The sequence below is a fragment of the Anser anser genome, assembly GCF_964211835.1.
Source record: "Anser anser genome assembly, chromosome: 2".
Classification (NCBI taxonomy): domain Eukaryota; kingdom Metazoa; phylum Chordata; class Aves; order Anseriformes; family Anatidae; genus Anser; species Anser anser.
The window spans coordinates 145,785,235-145,801,762 of NC_139721.1; the positions used below are offsets into that span (position 1 = coordinate 145,785,235).

Consider the following 16,528-nt stretch of genomic DNA (forward strand, 5'->3'; position numbering starts at 1 on the left):
ATGCCACAGGAAAAGAAAATAGCACAAATAATTTGGCTTAAGTCTGGGATTAACTGTCTGAGACCTTAAAATAAAGACTTCAGATGAACTGCTCAGAGGCATAGGGGCTACCAGCGTGAGTGTGAGTGTCAAGCTGAGGCCATTTAATTGTCAGGAACATGACATTTATTGCCCTGACGCCTGTATCATAAAATTAAGTTTACTTTAGAACTTATTCCATATGAAATCCATGTTAAACAGTCAAGAGTGCCTTGAGAGGTCATGTTAAGGACAACAATTATCGTCAGGGAGTTTTTTTCCCCTACTACAGTAAGAAGAATAACACACCGGTTTATGTACTTCTGTAAGCAAGACAGTGACAAGCTGTTTGTATCTACAGCTTCTCTCACAGGAACATGAATGAATAAATAAATAACAGCAAGCCTCTCCTCTTCCAAATTAATTTGTCAATTACTATTTAAAAGTATTTTTGCATACAGCAATGTAGCATACACTACTACAGCAGTGATATCAGTGTGATGATATGGATGTCTTTATTTAAAATAATGTATCATGTCTATGGAGCTGAGCTGGAAAATAACTAAAATACTATTAGCTTGGTCACGGGTTGCTGACAGAACTTGTGACAACCCCATGACTATGTTGGTGTTTGCACTTACCAAAAAATACTAATTGGATTCATATTTTGATCTCCAGACTGTCTGCACCTGCCTGTAGTTTATTTCCTTAAAGACACAATTTACACCTTCTAGGGCCCAATGTAATCCTCCTTTCTCAGGACTATATCAGGCTTTAAAATGACATTTTAAATGAGCCTTTGTGTCTGCTTTAGAGAAAACACAAGTGAAAGTTGGATTTGCATGATGCTTTCATTCGAAACTTCTGCTAAAAGTAAAATCAGTTGCTTTTAGTAGCCATGCCAGTTAGAGGAATAATAAAATTATAAACTGCTTCCAAAACAAGAAAATGTTTAATTATTAAGTAAAGTAAAAAAAATCATTCAGAAGCAAGTACTTGACAAACACAAGTTATTTGAACATTTGGTGTAGTTTGTTTGTTTGTTTGTTTGTTTTCCCATTTTGTCAGATGTCTGTGTTTGTAATTAAGACATTACTGCTCTCAAAGAAAGTGTTAGTATTATTTGTTGAGCATGGTATGTAGAGAGGATCTCTCCACTCTAATATCAACAATTGATTATATGATTATTGAAATTAGCTCTAATTTTGAATGTAAGTTTATGCAGAAAATAAAGTAACTACTTGAATACAATGTTGTCCTCAGTTTAGAAATGGAAAAAAAAAACAATCAGATAATGTGTGAACGTAAATGTAATACTCTACTTTTATTTACAGATGGTAAATTTTAATTTGATTTAAACACATATGTTAATTAAAACACATTTCACCAGCTACTTATAAAATTAAGCCCTATTTTGTTTCATGTTGGTAGAAACAGGAAATTTGGAGTGATGTCTACTGCTACAGCTGTTTGCAGTACTTATATAACACCAGATGTGAGATTGATGTATCTGTATTTTGCCCTCTCCTGTGAGTTGCAAGTGATCAAACAGGCAAAAACATAATGACAGGATGATTAGACAAATTTAGCACAAAGGAATTGTTCAAGACATTCCTAAATTACCACCCGACCCCACACACGGTGATGGAAAATGTATTTATTGCAATGTCACAGATACACAAAACCACTTATATCCACAACTAATTTCAAATACAAGCTTATTAATTGTAGAAGGCACCTTAGCCATATCTTAACTGGTAGTCTTTTAAAAGATGCAGTACTAAGAGATACAGAAAACTAGGTGTGAGCATTTTCTAAACCCCAGGTGTGACAAATCATCAATGTAAAAACAAATACCTTTTTCCACAGATGAATTTTTGTTATTAAATTATTCTAATTTAAATGAGCTGTTCTATGACATACCAATGGTAGAAGAAGCAATTGTTCATTCAGATGTAGCTGGATTGCAGTACAAGGGTGTTGGTAAAAGCTGTTGAAGCATCAGCCATACTTCGCTTTTTCTGTTGCTAGAGCCAATCTGCGAATGTTTGCTATGCAACCAGCTGCTGCCTCCTGCAGAGTTTCATCTGTAGAGCCCACCATAGTCAGTAGGAGCTACAAAAATAATATTAAAAACAGCATAAGAAATACAAAAAGTATGCTATTATTTAAATAGTATTCAAATCATATTTTTAACAATTGGATGCATTTACTCACATATATGTAAGAAATAAAATATTGAAAATTATATTAACAAAAACCATTGTATTATATGTGTTCATATATATAGATATTTATGTATACTTTTGTATACCTATATGTATTAACATACACATAGAGCACAACACTTTATATCTTATCACATTTGTACCTGCAATTTGATATTTCATGTCTGATTTTCTATTTATTCTATCTATCACATCTGCCTATTGGATCTGACTTGGATTTTTTTTCTTGAAAGTAGAAATTGCGTATGTGTTAATCGAAATCGTGGTTTCCCTCGAGGGCATACTAGTATATTTGTACATGCTCAAGATTTTTAATAAACAAAACCATGCACTTTTTTTTTTTGCTTTTTTTTTGGCCTTGATCATAAAACTGGATCCATGTGAAGGGACCCCCGTGTCCCATTGACTGTAATAGGTTTCTTTATTGTCACAGCGAACCACTCACGTTAAACTTCTTGAGGGATACAGATCTGGGCATACCATTCTTATATATTTGCATGTTAAAGTGAAAAAACAAAGGCTCAACAAAGGCACCAAACGTTTGGAGCGGATTCAGCTCTTCAGTCATGTGGAGTAGATTCTTTACTCTGGAAGCCATTCAATTTTTTCAATGGAAATTCCCTTGGAGTAAGGTACTGTTCAACACAAGCGTGACATAACACAGGCCTTGATGATAAAACATTTTTACGTATCAGAAAATCATTAATAATGGTTTTGGATCTCTTCTCCTTAGTGCGTTGCAAGTCAGTGATGCAACTGCAACTGCAATATATGCTGGAAAACAGAAGACTCTTGCCTAGCTTAAATCAGCTCGACACAATCCTCACATTTCTGAAAATCTGCCAAGCTTAATGTGCGTCCAGGTATTTCGAAGCTCAGACAGCTCTAATTAAAACCTATATTTTCAGTCTGCAATACTTAGGATTCTGTGTTCACCCAAACAATGTTGAGTCAAACCACAAAGAAATCTGTTATCACTCAACTCCAGAGCATATTTTTCATACAGCTAAAATATTACATAAAATTATGAACTGCTAAATATAAAAGTATAAATTGAATGCAGACATTAAATTCATATGCTACCTTTTTCTAACCTTCCAGCAATCATGAGGCATGGGCCACAGCTGCACACATATGGCATTTGCTTATAAAGATCAAAGCATTTTATACTTGAGGAAGTATTTGTGTTAGCCAAATGTACAAAACAAGCATCTTGCCAGTCACCTTTCACTCTTTGACCCTTATATGTAACTTGTAAGAATGCCTGTAATACGCCTGAATTATGTCAAAAAGAGTATTATGTAAATGAAGCATCAAATATATTTTTTTCTAGCAATTCTTCTTCCCAAAATTTCCACTGGGGTAATCAACTGTCTGTGTCCAAATAGCTAAATAAGAGCTCTTAAGGTGTGAACGCTTCTGAAAGGCTAAACTGGAGGTATATGTATCCAGTGACAGTATATAAGAAAAGAAGACAATTAAAGAGAAAGGTTTATATTGTGCTTTATTTGCAGAAAAACTATGGACAGGTTCAGCACCCAGTGAAGTCGGGGGAAATTTTACCACTGACTTGGGCTGGTGGCACGATGAAGCAGCATGGCTCTGTGCAGTGATCAAGCTGCCCTACAAAGCACGAAGGCCAGAATGCAAGTCTTATCAGACACCTACCTTAAAAGAAATACCCCTGAATGAAGTTCTTTCTTCCTTGCTAATTTCCACCAGCTGAATTCTCATTAACTTAAAATGCTTCTTTGGGTGCCGTACAACTTTCTTGTGTAACTTACAGAGGAAAACTGGTATAGATCCTTCACGTCCCTGACTCAAAACCAAAAATATGTATGCACATACCGTTCATACGGTGGTTTTGGTAATGCCATAAGTTTCAAATTTGGGAGCAAGGAAACTATATGCCATATGTGATTATTCACTGCGTCTTCACAAACCTAGTGCAAGGCTTTTCAGTGTAGAGTGTGCAACTCAAACTTCCATAATAAATTCAACATGAGATTTTTTTATCAGTTCTTGAGAGCAGACATTCATCATGAAATTAATATTTTGGAGAGGTATTGTTTAGTGGAAATATAGCAAAAAGTCAAAATAAACCTTTGCCTTTGTTATGACTCCATGTTAGGTAGTCCTCAATACAAGGTTACTAATTTCTTCTTTTAGCCCCCACTTCTGGGCTCAGAAGACTTGGGAAAATAAACACTTTTTTTTGTCACTTTCCATGGTGAGCTCAATATTAAGCAATGACAATGGCAGTGGTGGGGATTGGAGGGGGAGGGTTGTCTCTGCTTTTTATTGCAGCTACATGTTGGAGAATCAGAGTTTGGTATCAAAGAACAACACATTACAGGACATGGATTCAAGGTACCTTTGCAGATGCCTAAAGAATTAGTGGTATGCAACAATGCAAACAGCAATTTTTATAAAGATAATAGAACTGTTTTTTTTTCCTTCTGAGTTTGGGGGATCAAGGATCAATTGTTCTCTAATTTCTCGTTCTTCTCAATCACTTGCCAGTTGCAACATCCATAAGAATTGCCACGTTATACAAAATCCTGTACTACAGCATCTCAGGATTTTCAGAATATAAGTTCAAAGAAATATTCCTGGAAACACATTCTTATACAGTTGCTGTCTCTGGGGACTGAGGATATACAGCACTATATAGTCAATTTACAATATACAGTCAATTTATTCCATGTGTTAACAAGAGGGCAACTGCAAAGATTATTAAAAATGCAAAATATTTCAATGTAAGTAGACGATTATAAATTTAGGAATCTAACTTCAAAGATTTGGATATAAATGTTATCTTAAATGAAATAAAATTGGATCCTTTTCATATGCACCAGCAAAGGTATAATTCTCTTGCTTCCTAACTGCCACTTCTTGATGCTTTTGTGGGTTCAGTTCAGTTGACTGGCAATTTGGGTCATCCAATTCAGCTATGGAAATGTATGCATAGACAGTATCCACAGATCGTATCCGCATACTGCATGTATTTGACAAGCCCAAGAGAGCTTTATTTTTATTTAATTTTTTTTTCCAATGCACAAGTGCAATATTACATGTCCTTCTTCTTGATGCAATGTCCTTGAACTTCATGTATCCCTTCCCTTCACTGTTCAGGTATTGTTTTCTGACACATGTAAATGTTAACAGATGTGAGAAACAGTAAAAAGCATGTGGTATAAATGCTTCTTTCTGGCACATAAGAGGCACTTTCCATAGACAGAGAAAGCATTTGCAGTACTATGTAGACTTCATTTTCAGTTGGCAGGTATCTATATTCTAAGGCAACGGTCCAAAATTTTTTGCACAGTTAGCACGTCATACCAGCAAATAAGCACAAATACAAGCTGTTTGGGGAACGTACAGAGCATATGTAGCATTTATGGGTTCCAAAAGCAGGAGTAGTGCACAGCCAAATCATTTAAACATCCAGAACAATTAAGAAGATTTTGCTGTTACTATCCCAGCTTTAAAATAGCAGACAACTGTGCGGCTGCATTAGCATAGCACAATCACAGAGTAACTCTGAATGGAAGGGGTCTCAAGTTCTCTCGTCCAAGGTTGTGCTCAAAGCAGGGTCAGCCCTGAGATTTATACCAGGTTGCTCAGGGTTTTATTCAGCCTGATCTTGAAAACCTCTGGGGTCGCGGACTGCACAGCCTCTTTAGGCAACCTGTTGCAGGGTTTGTCCCCAGAGAGACAAGGCTTTCCCTATACTCAGTCTCTCTTCTTCCAGTTTATCCCTGTTGCCTCTCATTCCCCAGCCATGTATCACTGTGAAAAGCTTCGCCACATCTTTTTGATGACTGATCTCCTTGTAATTACTGGAAGGCTGCTATTAAGTCCACCTGAAGCCTCTCTTCTCCATGCTGAAAAAACCACTTCCCTCAGTTTCTTCTCACAGGACAAGTGCACTAGCTCTTTACCATCCTGGTGGCAATCTGCTGAACTAGCTCAGGTTTATCCATGTCTTTCCTGTACAGAAGGGCCCACAGGTGGGTGCCATGTTCCAGGTGAGAGGTAATGAGTACTAAGAGGAAGAAGAATCACTTTCCTCAACCTACTGACTGTGCTCCTGCTAGTACAGCCCAGTTCTTTGTTGTCAGGACACACTGCTGGCTAAGGCTGTCTTCCAAAATCTCCATGCCCTTTTCAGTAAAACTCCTCCACTACCAGTCAGTCGTTAGCCAGCATCACTGCAAGGGCAAGTGCAAGTGTCAGTATGAGTCCTTCTCAGGCACAGGACTTGGTCTTTGTCCTTGGCTGAATTTTGTAATGTTCCTGTTGACGTGCTCCAGCCCTTACCTTTGGTCAATCTATGTTGACTGTTGCCAGTCAGTGTCTCCTTCCTGTGCCCAGAAATGTGTTCCAGGAGGATTCTTCCCATAATTTCCCCAGAGACCGATGCAAGGCTGACCAGGCTGTAGTTTTGTAGACTGGGAGGAGGAACTGTTGCTCTGAAGACATGCTTGGCAAATTCCCATTGCTGCGTCTTATGCTCCCTGGCATACCAAAGTCATAACAACTGTTCTTCAGGGCAACAGTAAGAAGTAAGGGGGTAAACCAGAATATTTGCTTGCATGTTTATGCATCACCAGTGATGCTGCCTTCTACTGGTTGAAAGCACAGCTTCCTTACAACAGTATCTGTAAAGTCACAAAATATCCAATTGAAAACCCATTTTTTCAAACAAGATAACACAAGAATCAACAAATCAACTTGTAAAAGTGTCCTTCCAAAATGGGTATGTTTCCCTGGATAAGTAAGACAGTAATAAAAACGGGCTATTAATTCCCATTTCTGTGAAGATGTCTTTCCAGAATTTTTCACTTCTACAGAAGAAGCAGCACAAGGGGATTTTAATGCAGAAAAAGTGCAGATGAGTTTTACATCAATAAATCCTAAATGTGACAAAAACTTGTAAGGAACCATAGTGCCATGACCTGGGTACAATATTACATAAGTATTCAATTTGCTACTTTCCTTTAGACACAGTCTTTCACAGCTTCCCATCTCACAGGTGGGAGAAGCAGAAAATACAGGAAGTGGTGTTTTCAGAAAGAATAGTTTGCATGTATTCTTCTTTAAATAAGGGGTTAGTCACTTGATGTTTCTACAAGTTTTCCAAAGCAGTGGACAGTGTAGAACAACACTGCTGGACAGAGGTTCCCGTACTCATATAAAGCAGATACAGATCAGCCTAAGTTATACTCTGGAGTCCTGTGAATATGAAAGCAAATAATGAAGAAAGAATAACTATTAAAATAATTTTAATGCCTTTTTTTCTATTTTTTGTTCGTTCATTTGTTTGCTTGTTTATGTTTTTCTGCCCTGTAAAACAGATTTTATTAGATTTTTTTCTGATCAGAAGGAAATATGGACTAACTCCTTCAATAAGATTCATATCTATACTGGGAAGCTAGTCAGAGTTCACATAGGGCTTAAAATTCCTGGAACTGAAGACATTTACTTCAACACAACTGCTGCTTCTATCTGCTGTGCTGGTGATGACATCTTGTAGATTGACATAACATTTCCAGTTGGTGGTAGGACTTGCCATTTCTTTTTTTAAATTTAGATTTAGTATCTGACTTCTTTTACATGCAACATTTCCTAAAGGATACTAAATTTCTAGCACTGTGATTTTCTAATTGCGTAACACTTCTTTTCCAAAAAAGACATTTTTCACATGCTTTTTATAAACCTAACCTAAAAAATACTTTAAATAAAAGCATATGGTGGAAGCTTATCCAAGAAAGTATCAGTCTAGATCCAGGCAGCATTTTGCTAACTTTCAACACCATATTGCACACTGGAAAATATTAAAGCACCTAGTTTGAGTGTTATGTTACACATATTCCTATGAAAATATTTCTTAAAAAAATTAGATTTTAAATAATAAAACATACTCTACAATCAAAGCATAATGAAGGTTAAGCTAAATCAGTTTCTGAATTAAAATTCAGGCCCCTTTCCTGATTTCTTCTTTCAGCGGAGTGAAAGGATGCCCCATGTACCAAGCACAGCCTCCTAAGAAGATGCTCAAGCAAATTCTGCAGTGTTTTCTCTTATTTTTTTTTTCCTCATGTGACACAAAGAGAATAGAGTTCAGATGTAAAGTCTTTGGGCCAGGGCACACTGAGTTAGCAGAGGCAGAAAATCCCGTACCACAAGGCTCCAGTGAAGGCAGAAGATGGGCAGGGCAGACACCCACTGTGCTGACTGCCTCTCACACAAGACCTCTCCACTCCAGGACTAAAGTCAGAGCAGCCCCTGACGTGGCCCAATTCACTCTGAGTGCAAAGAGGAGGAACTGAAACACTCTGGCTGGGCTGGGTGAAATCCTAGCAAGATCCCACCTGGCTTCTTTTCCTTTCCTCTTTCATTTCTGTCTTTCCTCTTCTCTCTCCCCTGAAACACATTTCCATTCTAGCAGCCATGGATAAAGGGTAACAACCCTTCAGCATGAAGTCAGGCAGACTAGGGGATGAGAAGGTCCAAATGATGCAGCTTAGGCTAAGGTACACCTGAACATGGTAGCAGTCAGTTGGCTGGTCAGGAGCTCTCTCTTCTTTCTCATCTTTCCCTTACTCCTTAAAACAAACAAACAAGCAAAAACCAGTGAAGGAGAGTGCAGGGGGAAACCTGTACCCTTTCTGCAAACAGCTGCAGGACATGTTAGGGTGGAAACAAACTTGTCTGCAGTTTGTGGTGTACTTTCAGGTATTATATCACCTCACCTGCTTTAGAACTTAGGACTTATCCTCTGCGAGTGATTACTTTTTTCTGTATGACTGCCTGCAACAAAGCAGCTGTTAGGTAAGCTGAATCCCACAAGATGCTGGGAAACAAGGGAGAAAGAACAGGATGGCTTGACAGATTCAGTGAAGAATTCTGAACATCTAATTACGGTACAATATCATGAAATGTTTACTATTTCTTTAGAAATAAACAGTTTCAGTGAACTTCAACAGATTTTGTCATGACAGATTCGCAATTTAAAATTCTTCTGCATAGAGCTCCCCCCCCGTCCTCCTCTTATTACAGCTAAACTTAAGAGCATTTGGGTCAAGGGCGTCTCCAACACAGCTGAATTGTGTGGGTCTCCAACACATCTGAATTGTGCTTATTGCATATACTCTTGAACAGAAATCCTCTTGGACAAACACTAATAAAATAAAAAATATATATATAGCTCTCTTACTGTCGAATAAGGTTAAATGTGGCATTGCTTCACTTGTTGGAAAAATATATAAAACCTGAATACCTATAGTAAATTATAACATGGTACACACTAAATACACATACGTACTCGCAAGTTTATATATATGTACAAAATACAAACAAAATACTCTACAGCTGTTTCTATACCTCATCTGTACTAACTGTCTATTTCTTATATTATTATTTAGGGGAGGGCGCCCCACTTCTGCACAAAGACATAACAAAAGGACAGAGAATTCTGAATATCAATGGCAAGGAAAATGTGAATAAAATGCTATATGGTAAAATGCAGAAAGGTTTTAAAACTTTGTAAACTTGCAGGCCACCTTAAAACACACTAAGTTGAAAGGTTTTCCCATCTCAAGTTGTTAGTCATTGGAATTCAGAGGGATATTTCCCACAATTTCAGATGTAACAATATAAACATATAATGGAAAGGTAATACAGCTAAATAAAACTAGTAATAAAAACGTTTTGAATCTTTGTTTAAAAGGTACGATTATATGCAACCAATCAGGGTCCTTAAGGGCAGATAGTTTGAATCTACATTCAGCTGTAAGAAGTTTGGTGTAATATTAAGAAAGAATTCAATGATCATGAGCATTCCAACGTACAAAAGAGTCTTACAGGATATGAAATTCATCCCACAAAAAGCAATAGGCAGATCTGATAATCCAGAAGTGATGAAGCCCAAGGTCTTACAGCACAGTTTTATTTGAACCACTTTCTCTATTTTATTTTTATTTCATTGTAGTTTTCAAGAGAAGATTAACATATAAAAGGCTCTCGGTGGGATAGAGAGAATAAAGAATTTTCTCATAACATCAATACAGTGACATAAAAAAAGCTTTTTTCAATTCACTGGAAATTCATTGTATTAAAACAGGAGTCTGCTTACTTGCTACACGTAATGGGTGTTCAAAACAGTAGGCTTATGCCATGGATGTTCTTTTCCTTTCATAATTTAGTCTAGTTCTGTAACATGTTGGGGATTATCCTTCCCTTATTTTGCTGCAGCCTAACCAATTTTTCTTTTTATTCCTTGCTTATTTTCAGTATGTATCTGATATTTTATGCCTGCTTTTTCATATTTTGCTTTTTCTTTTTTTTTTTTCATTTTACAGGAGCATGACTTTTACCTTGCCCTTCCTTCCCAAATATTACAGAGGAGGTGGTATAGGAAATTGAAAAAAGATCTGCTAATTCAGTTTTCGTTTTCCAATTATTTTTTTAAATTACTATTAATATGAATACTGTTATTTTGTCTCTGTCTGTCTGTCTCTAGCAGTGATATAAAGGCTTCATGGAAGCCAAGAGAGGGCAGATGCAAATAAACTCTCAGGAACAAGTCAGAGAAAAAAAAAAGCTGTCCAGGAATCCTCACATATGGTTCTACTCGACTTCTCAGCAATGCCCTGAAAACATCATGCATTTGGTTCTTTAGTTTACCTGTTATTCTTGAAGTACACCATAACTAGTCTGTCTTTAAAGACAACATTGAACTGCAGCAAAGAGAAACCACAGTTTCCAGACTACTGACAAACTTTGCAGTGTTTATCTCAAGCTGTATCTTAGACTGAGAACAAGGTCCAAAACCTTACTGTACTAGTATTTTAAAAGTACGTTACATCTACTGGTATTGCTGGACTGACTTCAAACTCTCTTCTGTATTCAATTCCAAGTACTGATTTTGATCCCTAAAGTCAATATAGATTTAGATCCAATGGTCTAAGTGTCTGTCTCACTGCCTATGTACGATCATAATAATCAAAACCAGTGGGATGCTTTTGCTAGTAAACATTACATATCAAAGTCTGGGGATAAAAGCAGGAGAGCCATACTGTAGACCCATGCAATAGCATTTGTTTCAAATAACAAGACAAAGTATTTTAAAGTCTTTTTTTTTTTTTTTTGGTAGTGTACTAGAAGACTGATCTATAATCTCATGTTTTGAGATGTGTGGGTGGCAACAGTGCACACATTTACATAAACTGGAAGAAGACTGGCATTGTTCAATTTATAGTCTGTTTTTAAACTAGCAAATGTACCAGAGAACATTCAATTAGAACAATTTATGAAACTAGCACCATTATATAGATAGATAGTCAAAATTAATAAATGATTTCTGTAGTATTTTCTGGGTAGATTCCAAGATGAGAGTGTAGAATTTAATAATAATTTAATTATTTTTTAATTCTTCACATTTGGATCTCCTTCCTAACTGAAGTTAATTTCCCAAAACAAATAATATAAAATAAGAATAAGCACATATATAACTACACTATCCCTTTGGATAAAACTGGGATGTCTTCCAGTCTAGAAAGACAGTAATTTATCTTAGGTCAAAATATGAGAAGTGTATTTGAACTGATTATTTATTTGTTGGTCTTTCTATATTAATTTCTTTCATGTTGGGGCACTACTAAGGATACTTAGTAAACAGCAATTACATTAAACACAGAACAAAAATAGCACAGCATAAATGATTGTATAGATAGTATGAACACAGCTCAGCTTTATTCATACAAATATAAAATTCTGAACATAAGAAAGCACAAAATGACCCAGGACCTTTAATGGACAAAGGTCTGTGTATAGCCCACATTTTATTCCCTATCTGTAAATTTGAAAAGTTGCCTGTCTTTCCTTGTTTTCTACTTTTTAAGTTTTTGCTTTGGATTACAGAGCGAGGTGAGCTGCAGGAATATTTTTTCTTTATTTTGTCCTCTCTTAAAATTGATATTCACATTTGCTGAAGTCTGTATATACTACCAATTTTTGTATTACTCTTTTTTTTTGTCACTACTTTTGTGATGTATGGAGGATAACAGACAGAGAACTGAATGTATGGTATCAAGGAAAAAAATAGAAGCAACAATCAACACAGAGTGGAAGTTACTACTTTTTCAGATTGTAAAACTGCTTCTATTTTGTTATTAGACAAGAACATAAGGAATGAGTTATTTTACATTGAGGATTCAGCTTCCTTAAATCAACCCAAATTTCAGAATGAGTTGAACATTGCTTTATGAACAGTCTGATATAGTGATCATAAAATATATTTACAAGTGCTGGAAATTTGTATGCTTTCATAAAGGGTATGCTGTAGAAAAACATTACCATGGACGCTTATTTTGACAGACATATGGGTTTTCTTTTTTTTTTTTTTTTTTCAGGTCATATTCAACCAAACTACTTGTGAGTTGCATATAGTTCACAAGAGCGAAATTAGACAGAATTTTTTCAAAAATTTTTCAAAAAAAGAAACATCTCCCCAGAAGCAGTTCAGGACTCACACTGGCCATTGCTTGAGTGCCTGCTGAATTTTTGAAGCTCTGTGAGATCAGAGATTTTTGAAGACACCGCATAGCCTGCAAGCAGGCAATAATACCTACCTGCCTGCCGTGTGTATGCCTGTCAGGAAATACTAGGGACCTTCATCTGCTTCCTGCACCTTCTAAGGACATAACTATGACATAGGGAATTAGAAATACATTAATAGAAGTTAAATCTAAAACTTTCATTGGATTAGAGAAAAAGTCTGTTATTAAACCTTTTTATTAATTGCTCAACTTTATTTCCAAGCTTCAACTTTCGGGGATGTTTTTGGCTCATTTGTTTGCTTGGGAGTTTTTAGTTTTCTAAATAGAAAGTTCTAGTTATGCTTGGGCAAGTGGAGGTTGTAGCACAAGTATTAAAGCTCTGACAGAGCTGGTTAAAACATGTGGGGGAAGATGTGAAAATTAATTTTCTAAAAACATGCAACCTTATACTTTATTATGGAAGAAAAAAAAATCATGGGGACTTTCTAGAAGAATGCTACCATGGCAGAAAGCTAAAAAGAATCCCTATCAATACTCTGAACTCTGCATGGTGGTTACTTTGTATTCCAGGCAGCATGAAAAGGTTGAAAGGTTGGTTTACCAGCTACCCAAAATATTATTTCATAATGCTTATGTTAGCACAACCACATTATTAACAGAATGTTGGATGTTTTGGAGAATACTTGGGGCATGTTGCAGCGTAACTATAACACTATGGGGAAGCTGGTGTAAAACAAAGCACTACTCTTATATAGGGAATATTCTCTTTTCATCCTTCAGTTCACAACTGAAAAAAAAAACCAAAACTTCTTTTTCAGAAAAACACTCTATCACATGCTTGAATCATGATAAAAATAAGGCGCTTACCAACTCTTGCATCTTTATGTAGAACAGTTGTGCTTGTTAAAGAGTGGTTTATAGAAATACAATTCTCTCATACACATCTGTGATACTCAAGAATTAAATAAAATAACGGTTCTTCTCCCCACTCCCTAGGACATTTGCATGAATTTAAAGAAAAATAATTCTTATGTATATTGCATGAGAATTCTGGGATAATGAGATGAAGAGCAGAGAGATTAACAGAAACAGCCTGAGCAATCAGAAGCAAACCCAAGATCCAAAGTCCAGGCTTCAGAGTGTCCCTAACTCTATGTTACAAGGGATTTTTGTTTGTCCAAGGACTTTATTGCCTTGCCCAAACATGGACCTATTTTTAGTGCTAGCGAATTGTTACTGAACGTCCCTTTGCATCTGCTGCACATGTGCAGCGTGCCATAGGGTCTCTTGTAGTACATGCAATGCTGTCATGAAAGGCAAAAACTTTGTGCTGAGCTGTAATGTACTTGCACTGGAGATTTGGCATGGCTCAGTATTGTGAATTGCAGTTTGCAATCAGCTGTCACCTCTACTGCCATGAAGGACTAAGTATTGTCAGCAAACTTTGCAATCTCACCTTTCACCATCCTTTCCATTATCGTTTATGAATGGCAAGATCCCTTGGCTGCAAAACCTGATCCTAATTCCTAATTCCTACACTTTGAGTCGTCATTTCTAACCAGTTATTTATTCTTTCTAGGATTTTGCCTCCCCGTGACATAGCAGTTTGATTTTTTTATGAGTCTTTGGTGAAGAGTGCTGTTGAATGCTCTCTTAAAACCCAAGAGGAGTAAATCCAACACTTAAAAATACCAAGAGAATAACTGCAGATGGATAAAATTATATGGCAACTGACGAGAAGATGAAATGGTTTATGAAGCAAAATACTAATAAAACATTATCTCTACAGTGAATGTCCAAGAAATCCAGGACAAAAGTATGATGGACCTTAGTGAGATATATACACCCTCCATTAAGCCTATAATGCTTGCTCAGTCCAGCAACTATGTCTTTGCATTTCTGTATAGGAGATAAGCCAATCTAATGACTTTTGGATTTGTTCAGGTTTCACAGGTACAATGTATACAGATAAAAAGAGCAAATAAACCTGGATTCATCCCACATACCTCTGGTCAAGACAGGCAGTAGGCAAGTGGTAGTGAAAGAGAGGACCTCCCCAGGGCAGTTCTGGTTTTAGGTGTTCTAAATATGTTTTGCAGATCTTTAACGTTTGCGCATTGCCACAGGAACCTATATTATGTATCTCACCCTGAGTCCAGTGGTTGGAACTGTAATACATGCATGGCAGTTTGGAAGTACCTTTATGCATGCCTTCTTTCTCAATTCTATACCATGCACAGTTTCTTGATTTTTACCTTTATTTTCAACAGAAATGCAATGAGTAGACTAGGTACAACCTAAATTCACTTACCATCTAGCTTTCTGGATTCCCCAAATGCAAAGATAATATATAATTTGCAATATATCAAGCTCCTTTGGTAATTGACTAGAAATACTGACCAATATTCTCTTACTTTAACATTCATTTTTTTTCTTCACAACTTCCAGAGATTAGAAGTTATCATAAACTGTTGCAAGAAAGTCCTGCATTGATTAGTATCTGGTAAATAGTCAGTTATGACTCTTGGAGATAAATGCAAAATTAAATGAGATTTTAAGTAAAATGAAGTCATACGGGTCTAGCAAAAGATATCTTTCAGCTTTTACATACAATGGATTGTTATATAATCACCATTGCAACTATGATTCACAATCTGATCCAGCCCTCACTGAAGTCAGTGACACAATCCTCATCGAGCTCCTGCTCCCTAGAAGCACAGTCAAGTCTTTAGACTACGCCAAAATACAGAACACTGAACAGAAACATTAACACTAGGGCTCATCTCATAATCTACCCATTACAAAAGGACTTCTCCTTAGAATTTATACCTTGAAAGTAACAGCAATAAGATGTGCCATATTACTAAAAGATAGTGCAGAGTGCTCTTTGAAATGGCAACATAAAAGAGATTACAATGACTAGGGCTCGAAGCCAATTATAACTGAGCGATAGCTTCTGTTGGAAAAAAAAAAGAATAAAAAATAAGTTTTCACAGATGACAACATGCAATGCAAACTTTGGTCCACTAAGGACTCCTGAGCGACAATTCAGCCTCTACTTATATATATGTATTAGTATGAATCTATGCGCATGTGCATATATTGTTCTTATTATTTCTTATACTCATCTTCTTCGAATAGCTCCTTACATAAAAGGAAACTATTTTTGATCAGCTGAATGCCAAAAATAATTACCTGGCGTTCTGCCCTTCTGCATTAAGCCCAGTACCTCTCATATTCTAATTATTAGAATTCATAATTCTAATATCTGACAATGTTGATATTATTCCATAAATATTAAAATATTTCAATATTCTTCTTTCTTATTATTGCCAAATTAGAAAGAAATATTTCACATAGTCACAAGGATGAGACTTGGTACGGGGAGCTAAACAACTGCAAGAAGCTGCTCTGTGTATTTCTGTGGTTTAGAAAGAGTGCCAAGTCGGAAGGAAAAGACATTCTCTGAATTTTCTAAAGCAAGATAAATACAGAAAAGAAATATAGATGAAAGATGGAACAGCTATCTATGGACTCTGCCAGATTCCTTGGCTTTTTGGCACACCTATTGAAGCTGGCAGACTTAGCCAGTAGCAATCTTTTCCATTAAAAGAAGCAGCATATATTTTGGTTTAACATACTTTGTTTGTGCATTTTAAAGCTTCAAATATGTCTATTTAATTTTTTTTTTAATGATTCCTTCTGCACAGTTGGCTG

General features: G+C 36.3%; 1 protein-coding gene across 5 annotated transcripts in view; it reads right to left on the minus strand.

Annotated features, from left to right (window-relative positions):
- Positions 1 to 994: 994 nt before the first annotated feature.
- Positions 995 to 16,528, minus strand: part of ODAD2 (outer dynein arm docking complex subunit 2) — a 96,146-nt gene continuing 80,612 nt past the window's right edge. For 3 of the 5 annotated variants that reach the window (XM_083823650.1, XM_083823652.1, XM_083823653.1), the window contains exon 20: positions 995 to 2,133. In XM_083823650.1, coding sequence (XP_083679776.1) covers positions 2,020 to 2,133 — 114 coding nt within the window. In that variant the 3' untranslated portion in view covers positions 995 to 2,019. Of the gene's footprint in view, positions 2,134 to 6,569; positions 6,911 to 16,528 lie in introns of all 5 variants that reach the window. The other 2 variants (XR_014579472.1, XM_083823651.1) reach the window with 2 other exon arrangements.